Below are 10279 nucleotides of genomic sequence, written 5' to 3'. Positions count from 1 at the left end.
ACTTTGCGGCACCTTATTTGGTTTGTTTTAGTTGCGGTTCGACCAAATGTTAATTGTGTATTTTGTTTTGTTTTGTTTTACTTCTGTTACCATAACGAACGTGATGAGAACCGACCGAATTCGAGTAGACTCAATGTTTTTTGTTGTAGTTTCAGTACCATAACAAACATGACGAAAACCGACCGAATGCCGGTTTATTTTTTTTCGTTCCGGTACTATAATGAACTTGACATAACCAATCCAATTTGCGTAGACTCGCTGCCTCAACGTTTGAAATCAACAACGGTAAGGTTTTACCAACACCCGAGTTTACCGGCCGACGCCACCCCCATTAGTCCACTTCAAATTTTATTATTTTTTGTTTTAATTCCGGTACAATAACACACGTAAAAGAAACCGACCGAATTCGCATCGACTTACCACCTCAACACTTACGGCTGACAACGCTTGGGTTTTACCATCGCCCGGATTTTATTGATCTCATTAGTTATCTTTAATTTAAAAGTCTGACATATGAAACTATGATACTCTATGAAGAGGTAGGTCCCAGCAGAGCCCAGTTGGACCCGCAAGACTCACCTTGAAGAGGGACGTCTGCGCAGAAACCAACTGGATCCGCAGGACCAACCATGCTCAGAGACGTGACGTCCTTACGCGCAGTACGCAAGCTGTTCCCAGCAGGAAATGCCTCCCAATGGTGAAGGACTCTGCCTGTTCCCGCAGCTGCGGATTACAAGCCATCAGGGAAGGCCACCCGCGCAGCAAGGCTACACGCACAAGGCACTTAGCTCTCAATCACTCAGTGTCACCTGAAGGAATGAGCAAAGCCGGGGACAATCCCGCATAAAGGCGGGAGGGGGAATACTTGTAACACCCCGACCAAAGGCGGATTATACATCGGGGCGCCACATATTGTTTCATTACTCGTGACACTATTGGGTGTCAATATTTAATAAATACATTCATTCGCGCACGCGCAGGGTAAAAGTAAGATAACATAAATCATCATAAATCAATATATTATAAATCATAATATTCGAACAGCAATAACTTGTCTTGATACATTTTAATCTAGGTCCAAAATAAAGAAAACTTCCTATGTGTCCACAAGCTCCAAAACAGCTACTGCAACCCTGAACATGTGTTAAAATAAACGTCAAACACTTGCGTGTTGGTGAGAAATCAAGTTTAATACAATACATAGATAACAATAAAATCTGCGCGCAACATGTGTATGTCTGGTTTTCAACAAGGGTGTAATCTGATCGGGACCAACCTCTAAGATTCATAAGACTGCCAGTGCTCACAATTGAGCTCACAAACAAGACAAACTGTGCATGTGTATACAAAAGAGAAAATCATAAACGATAGTTCTCCCGTGTTCATCTAATGGTACCATGAAAACTGCGGAATAGACCGACAAGACGGTTAATGATCCACACATACAAATAAACAGCCAAGTCTACGTCCTCAACACATGGGATACTGCGCGACTAAAGTTCATAAACAAGTTTAAGACTCTAAGTTTGTATGAACACATGAACATCCCAAAACATTAAAAGCAAAAAGGGATTAGGTACGAGATTACTCACTTGATAAAGATGCGGTGTAAGATAAAGCAAGAACCAACTTTAAACAAGCACAAGTTAACCTATAAATAAGATTATTGTTTTAATGATTTGTTTTAAGTCTTGATTATAAGTTAGCATAATTAATAAGTAAATTATTATATATAATATATATTACCGGAAAAGCAGGGCAGAACAGGGAGGAAGACGGAGGCAGAGAGGAAGACGGCAGAGAGAGCAAGGAGCAAGGGAACAGGAGAGATTAAGTGTTTGTGTGTGATGTGTTATGAAAATATTATTATTATTTATAGGAAAACCCTAGGAGACATAATCCCTAGAAAGGGGAAAAGATCTTAAAAAGCAAAAGATTCCAAAAGCAAAAGATATGGAAAGATATGGCAGCTGCAGGGGGCAAGATAAAGCTGTCAGGGAACAGTAAAAAGGCATGGGCGGTTCAGAAAAAGGTACAGGTCAAGCATGGCAAAAGCAGATTCTCAAAAGATTATGTCAGTCACTTTATCTGTCAACCAATGGGGTTGGTGCGCATGCTGCGCCGAAAGTAACTTTTTAGACATAAAGCAGATTAGGTCAACAGCTCAAAAGAAAAGACATTACAAAAGCAAACGGCTAGAATAAACAGAAGACTAGACTAAAGGGTCAAGCGCGAGAAGGCTGAGTGCGCGAGCGCGAAGGCTGGCACAACAATCCTTAGCGCACTGCGGGAAGAATCACATCCTTAGCGTGCTGCGTGAAGAACTAGAATTCTAAGCGCATCGCGGGAAGAACATACATTCTTAGCGCATTGCGGGAAGAACATGCATTCTTAGCGCGCTGCGAGAAGAGTTCTCTTCACGCATCGCAGGAACAAGATGTCTTCACGCAGGCTTCCATGTAAGGAGTCTGGCGCGTGGAGCTGCAGACATCCTTAGGCGGGAAGAACCAAAGGACAAGCAAAGAGTTAGAAGAAAAAGAGGGAAACAAGGCGGAAAGAGAGAAGGAAGAGGGAGGGGACGGCGGAAAGAAAGAGAGAGAAAGAGGCGGGAAGGAAATATATATTATTATTATTAAAAATAAAACATAAGTATAAATATTAAATAATAAAAGAAAGAGATCGGGTCAGAGAAACGGGTACCTGGGTCGGGTCGGATCGGGCAGATGTCACAGTCTCCCCTACTTTAAGAAATTTCGTCCCGAAATTTATCTCGAAGTAGGTTGCGCAGAGAACAGGTGCGGGTACTTGATCTTCATATGATCTTCCCTTTCCCATGTAAACTCGGCTCCGCGCTTGGACTCCCAGCGAACTTTCACGATAGGGATACGACTGCGCTTGGTTTGCTTAACCTCGCGATCCATAATCTCAACAGGCTTCTCAACGAAATGCATAGATTCATCAATTTGAACTTCATCAAGTGGAATGTGAAGGTTCTCGTCAGCTAAACACTTCTTGAGATTGGATACATGGAACGTTGGATGCACATTACTGAGCGCGGGCGGCAGGTCAAGTCTGTAGGCAACTTTTCCCACACGCGCGAGAATCTTGAATGGACCAACATAACGAGGAGCAAGCTTACCTTTCTTTCTAAAGCGGACAACACCTTTCCAGGGCGACACTTTGAGGAGAACAAGATCACCAACTTGAAATTCGAGAGGCTTCCGCCTACGATCTGCGTAACTCTTCTGTCGGCTTCTGGCAGTCAGCAGATGATCACGGATCTTGGCGATTTTATCGGTTGTCTCTTGAACAACCGGGGTGTTACAATACTCCCGCCCAAAAGCCAGTCCGTACGATACGGGAAGATCTTCTGTACTGTACCTGACGAGGTATGGGCAAAAGATCTGACTAAAGATACGACAGCTTATTGACAACAGTATGGCGAGCAGCATGCTCCTGTACTGTATGTCACTATTAGCCGCTGCCTACTCACCAACTCCTGTCATACCACGTGCATAGCCGGCAGTTGGTGGAAAAGGAATAGTACACAGTAGGCGTGGTCACTATCAGCCGCTGCCTACCCACCAACTACCAGCAGGGCACGTGCGTAGGCCACAGTTGGTAGAACAGGAATACTATTCAGCAGGCCACACCTCCTTGGAAACCTACCTTCGGCTATAAATACCACAAATGGTATGATCATCATATCTTATCACATTATCATCATATTATACCTGATATCTGCTCTAGCAATCTCTTAATATACATTTATATTTAAAGAGCAATCTAGTCTGATTCTCACGCCGGAGGGTGGTCACAAGGAGGAACCCCCCCCCTTCTCAGTGACAAGCTCACGGTGTCTGTTTTGCAGGTTATCAGAAGAACCATCTTTACCGGGTCTAACCCCTCGTGGGAAACATCTATCTAACCCCCAGGTTACCCGTAATCTGCCCGGGGTCCGGTTAGTGTTTCTTCACTCTAGTTACCAATTAAATAAACAACAAATATTTTTTTCAAAAAGGATATGAATGTCGGAGAAAGTGAATATGAGATTGTTTTTTATTAAATTCGATCTAATTCAAACGAAATCATTTTTATCTTTCTAGTGAGTTGGCAATTTATTAATGGGAATAGAAGCTCAGTGCTCCTAAAGTTGCAACTGATGGTTAAGTTTGCTAGTGTGGAACGTTTCGCACTGATGGGGAATATATGTCAGTTGGAAGCTGCCACTAACGGGTGTTGTCGCCACCGATGAGTAGTTGCGAAAGAATTTCTTTCGCTTATTCTTTTATAACCGTTTGCGTGCGTTAAAAAACGATCGTATTACTTTCATTCTAGTTTTCTTATGTATAAATTTAGATGTAATAATATACTATTTAGAATTAAAAAAAACATGATCATTCATGCTTGTACCATCATGTTTGTACCTTGTGGTATAATATTTGTACTTTGATCAAATCAATTTATGACTAGTACTAACTACTAAGTTCATCTAAATATGGAAATCATCATTTTGGATATGGGCCAATCAAGTTGAATATGAGGCCCAACTTGAGTAAACTATGACCAACTATTGTTGAGGTGCACAAAATACCCAGTTCCAGACCCGTACACGACCCGTGGGTACGACCTGGTATTGGGTTTCTCCCCGGAATCAAAATTGTAAAAATCGCTAGTCGCTAATCGGGCGGTGGGATGGGTACTAGCGATTAATTGAGATTCATTAGGAATAATCGGACGGGACTTTATTATATAATTTTTAGTTTTATATATACACACACGCATTTTTATATGTAATTTTTAGTTTTATATATACACAAACATATTTTGGCCGGAATCTCGTTGTAAACCGCTGGAATCTGCTGGAATATCGCCGGAAGCCGCTGGTTTGTGTCAGATTCTCGTCGGAAACCACTGATTTTGGTCGGAATCTCGCCCGAAACCATCGATTTTGGCCGGGGACCATTGACCGATTAATTGGCCGACTAGCCCAAATTTAATCAGTGAAGTGGGGACTAGCGATTAATCGGGGATTAATCGGTGCCTAGTCAAGATTTTTGCAACACTGCCCGTTACCAGACCTGGCCGGACCCGCCAGAACCGGTTCCACAATCAACCGGTCAAATCCCGACCCAACCCTACCCGAAACTAGGGAAAAAAAAACGGAAAACCGGTCAAATGCCTAACTATACTCGGTACCCGGTTCCTACTGCTTTTGACTTTTGTTGACCATACCCGGAACCGGTTCCTACAACAATAATCACCTGAAGCTATCTTAACTGCCAAAACCAACTGTTTTTACATTAGTTTCAAACTGAATACAAAACATATCCCATTTAACAACATTCATAATACCTTAATCTCATCACAATTCAAGATTCTCTAAGCGTTTAATCGCTTCCGATTCGTTCACAATCGACGCGTCTTCTTTCTTTACCGGTGGTGGAGCGGAAAAGCTTACATTCGACACTTCTACTTTCTTAACCGGCGGAGCTGAAAAAACCGGCACAGCTTGCCTTACACATATCGGCGGCGCGATCTTCACCGGCCTAGGCGCTGGCGCCATTGGCGGCGCTGAGAAAACCGGCACTGCGGTCCTCATTGTGACCGGAGCCGCAAGTCCGTGGTGTGGGGCCCGGTAATGACGGACAGGGACGTAAGGCGAGTAATGCGGGCTGATGGGTCGGTTTTGACGGGCCAATGACGGTGTTGCTGTTGCTGGTGGTGGTGGCGGTGATGGGTCATGTCGGCCGGGAGAAACGGGCCGGGCCTGGTAGATTAAAGGAAGTATTTTTGACGCGGTCAATGGCAGTCTTTGCGGGCTCGCTGGGCGCGGTGTAGGTGTTGTAAACTTTCTCTGAAACGGGCCGGTTTTTTGTTTTAATTTGTAATTCAAAAGGGCCCGTGCAATTCTAATCTGTTCTTGTTCATCGTTGTTTTCGGGTTCACTTGATGAACTTGCATCTTGTTTTGCCACTATTCAACAAACCCAAATAGAAAATCGGTTAGTTTGACTTCAAAAGTCAAAATTAAAAGCGGCTTTGACTTTGACTTACATTGTTTGAGAGAAGACCAAGCTGACATGGCAGCATTCTTTTCCGCTTGCTTTTTATTTTTCGCCGGTTCACCTGTAAACGTGATTCCCGCCAATTCAACAATACCTGTAAAAACAGGCAGGTGACCTAGTCCCGATCGGTAAGTGGTGTAACGAGGCAATGGCGCGCCTACTCTTTGTGAAATTTCTTGTAAAAGATTCTTGTAAACACCAGTTTCATCCTACAAATACAATTATTAATAATAATAATAATAATAATAATAATAATAATAATAATAATAATAATAAAAACTTGTTACATCAATTGCAGCAATAAATTCAATGACCCAAATACATTATATGCACATGCATGCTGCAACAATGCATTTATAACCATAGTAATATTAGACAGACAAAGGCCATAAATCATAATTCAAAACCTGTGCATTCAATAACTTTCCCATGTGACCATTATTATTATTATTATTAATTTTTTTAATGAACTTGATTATTTGAATGAAATGCAAGTATTTAACTAATCAAAGACCATTTCAAACTTATAAAAATGGTCAATAAGTTTTAAAGTGTTCCCACCTTGACTTATAACATATTTTAATAAATTATTTCTATATTATTGTGCTATGATTAAATATAAGATCAACATGTGTAGATAACTAGATATCAGAGTTGAAATCTGACTTGCATTTGTCTCACTTGTAAACTTATATTGTACGACATATAATAAATAAGTAAACTACCAAACCAAACAAAGATGTTGACCAGTATATATCTCACATTAGTAGTATTGAAATAAATTTCATTAAAAATTTAAAACATATATTTTATCAGCGTGGTAAAACTCACTAGGCGCTAGTTGACCGATGAGTTACCGGCTAGTGCATAGCGAGTTCTACCAACTTTTCAGATATACACATACAAAATTTATATATAATTTGTAAAATTTGACGAAATAGTTGATTAGGCGGCGGGATACTTACTAGTGATCAATCGGCGCCCGGGCACGATTTTTACAACCTTATGTCATTAGAGTAAGGTCAACATGCAAACAAATCATTGTACAAAATATCGAAGTGAATTGGAAAATGGACGTTGTGATCACTATAAATAAAGTAATTAAGTTTAAGTTAAATACAACTTGAGTAATAATAATTACTCTACTTATACTTTTGGCATAACGTAATAACTAACCTACAATAAAACAAATTAGAGTAATATTAATTACGCTACACTTTATAAGTAAAATAATTATTATTGCTCTACTTGTATTTTGCTGTAGCGTAATTACTCTATTCAAATTAGTTACGAAAATGTCACCACAATAGGGTTTTTTTCTTTAATTCAATACGTTGACATGTTGACCATACTAAAAATAAGTTGGTGCAAAAACTTTATTATGGTTTGTCTAATCACTAATGACCTAAATTACTAAATGCACTAGTCTTGAAATCAATTCACCATCATCTATAAAATGGTTAATCCATTGTTCCGGCGACGAAATACGCTACAAATGTCATTTTCCGGCGGTTATAAAGTAGATTAGAGCTACAACTAGTGTTTGAAATTGCAACATCATGCAATGCTAGGTTGTATGGTATAAGTGTATAACTACTTGATTTAAAATCACTAATAAACATGGTTAAGTTAAATTATAAATAAAAACATGGTTATCTACTAGTAATGTATTATACCTTTAGGGGGTGTTTGGTACAGAGAAAAAGAATGGGAAGAATTGGAAATAGAAATGGGAGAGAAATGGAATTGGAGAGAAATAGAAATGGGTGGAGAATTGACAATCATTTCCTTTGTTTGGTACAATAGAGAAATGGGTGGAGAAACGGGAGCAGAGACGTGATTAGGGTTCCGCCTCGGCATCATCATGGTGGAGAAATGGTGGCTCAGAGACGCGTCGCAACACCGCGAACGGAGTAGAGCGTCATCATCATCGCCGCGCAACATCAACACCGCGATTTAGGGTTCCGCCTCGCAACACCGCCTCGCGATTTAGGGTTTCGTTTTGGCTCAGAGACGCGAACGGACGTGGCTGCGGCGTCGGCCGCCGTGCCGGACGTCGGCATCATCATCACCATCGCCGGTCGGAGCATCATCATCATCATACGCGAACGGAGTAGAGCAGAGACGCGATTTAGAAGCAGAGAGAATTCCATTTCTCTTCCAAATGGAGAGAATTGGATTTCTCTACTTTTTGCCTACACCCAATTCTCAGAGAAAACCAATTCTCCGCCCAATTCTCCGCCTAATTCTCCCAAACAAGAGAAACCTAATTCTCCACCCTCAAATCTCTCTACCAAACACCCCCTTAACTGAAATGGGTTTTGTTTAATTTTTTAATCTCGCCGGAAAATGACGTTTGCAGTGTTTTCCGGTGGCTATTTTGAGTAATAGAAAGTGGGTTTGTTAAATTAATCGATTAGGGAAAAAGTAACATCTGGGTTTTGTTTATTATGTTTCTAATTGAAATGGGTTTTGTTTAATTTTTGAATTTCGACGGAAATTGGCCGGAAAATGACGTTTGCAGTGTTTTCCAGCGGCTGTTTTGAGTTATGGAAAATGGGTTTATTAGTTAAATGGATTAGGGAAAATTGGATAAATTAACATATGGGTTTTGTTTATTATATCTCTAATCGTACCTGGTTTTGTTTATTTTCGAATTTCACCGGAAAATGACGTTTGTATTGTTTTCCGGCGGCTTTTCGAGTTATCGAAACTGGGTTTATTAGTTAAATGGATTAGGGGTAAATTAACATCTAAACCCAGATGTTAATTTATTCAATTATCCCTAATTCATTTAATAATAAACCCATTTTCCATAACTCAAACAGCCGCCGGAAAACACTGCAAACGTTATTTTCCGGCGGAATTCAAAAATTAAACACAACCCAGTTCAATTAAAGGTATAATAAACAAAACCCAGATGACAATTCCTAATCATTTTAATCGATTAATTTAATAAACCCATTTTCCATAACTCGGAAAAGCCGCTGGAAAACAATACATATGTCATTTCCCGGCGAAATTCAAAAAATAAACAAAACCCATTTCAATTAAAGTCATAATAAACAAAACCCAGAAGTTAATTTACCCCTAATCGAATTAACTAATAAACCCACTATTAATCAAAACAACCGCCGGAAAACACTGCAAAACGTCATTTTCCGGCGGAATTCAAAAAATAAACAAAACCCATTTCAATTAAAGGTATGATAAACAAAACCCAGATGTTAATTTACCCAATTATCCCTAATTGATTTAACTAATAAACCCATTTTCCATAACTCAAAACAGCCGCCGGAAAACACAAAAAACGTCATTTTCCGGCGAAATTCAAAAAATAAACAAAACTCATTTCAATTAAAGACATAATAAACAAAACCCAGAAGTTAATTTACCTCTAATCGATTTAATCATAATTTAATCAATTAAAAAATAATAATAACTTACGAGAATACGAGCGGCAAGTGAGTGAGAGGATAACGAAGAGAGTGCCACCTCAGCGGCGGCGTGTTCAGCCTGACGGAGCGTGGAGAAATAGTTGGGGCTTTCAAATGAGTCGCCGTTGAAATTAACGACGGCTTTGAACCGCGGCGCGTGGTCTGGACCTTCCCGGATACACGTGTACGACGGGAGGTTGAAGCAGCTTCGTTGAGCCAGCTCTTGCAGCTGATTCTTGTACATGGTGAATGAATAGTAGTTGACTAGTTAGTAGTCAACGGTTTAGTACGCCGGTGAAGTAAGTTATACGCCGGTGAGATGGAAAGGAAGAAGAAGGGGGTGTTTTGTGAGAAGTTGGGGTTGGTAATTGTTTTAATGAAATGTTATTATTAAGCCTTTGTTTTTTTGCACCTTCCTTTGCATGGATGGGTGTTGTTTTCGGGTATGAATACGGGTACTGTAATAATTAATAAATCTGTATTGACCATGTGTTGACAGTATGTCATTTGTCGGTTCGATATTATTTAGGTTTTGTTATTTTCGGTGTTTTCGGTTTGGTATTTTATGGTGCGATACCGGTGTGATTAGGAGTGTTCTGGAAAAGAAAACTAAAATTAAAATTGAGACCGAAAATTTGATCATAACCCGTGTTCAGATATTTTGTTTGGATTCAATTGGATATGAATTACTTATTTAGATATTCGATTTGGAGTAGGAGATAGAAACTGTAAAAGTGGGATTATTCGGGTATATGTTTAACATGAAAAAAGCATG

The 10279-nt window shown here is 40.0% G+C and overlaps 1 protein-coding gene across 1 annotated transcript; it reads right to left on the bottom strand.

The window, feature by feature from the left end:
• Nucleotides 1–5269: 5269 nt before the first annotated feature.
• On the bottom strand, nt 5270–9913 carry LOC143603218 (double-stranded RNA-binding protein 2-like). The gene is made up of 3 exons (XM_077080093.1): nt 9515–9913; nt 6057–6276; nt 5270–5976 (listed from the first exon to the last, which is right to left on the bottom strand). Exons 1-3 carry the CDS (start codon nt 9746–9748, stop codon nt 5366–5368), a joined length of 1065 nt encoding a protein of 354 aa, XP_076936208.1. The 5' UTR covers nt 9749–9913; the 3' UTR covers nt 5270–5365.
• Between the last annotated feature and the right edge of the window lie 366 nt (nt 9914–10279).

Source organism: Bidens hawaiensis, unplaced genomic scaffold (genome assembly GCF_021521415.1).
Source record: "Bidens hawaiensis isolate Kalapana, Puna unplaced genomic scaffold, B.hawaiensis_p1.1 tig00061057_1, whole genome shotgun sequence".
NCBI classification, from domain to species: Eukaryota; Viridiplantae; Streptophyta; class Magnoliopsida; order Asterales; family Asteraceae; genus Bidens; species Bidens hawaiensis.
The sequence above is the reverse complement of the archived record's forward strand: the minus strand, read 5'-3'. Positions and strand labels throughout refer to the sequence as shown.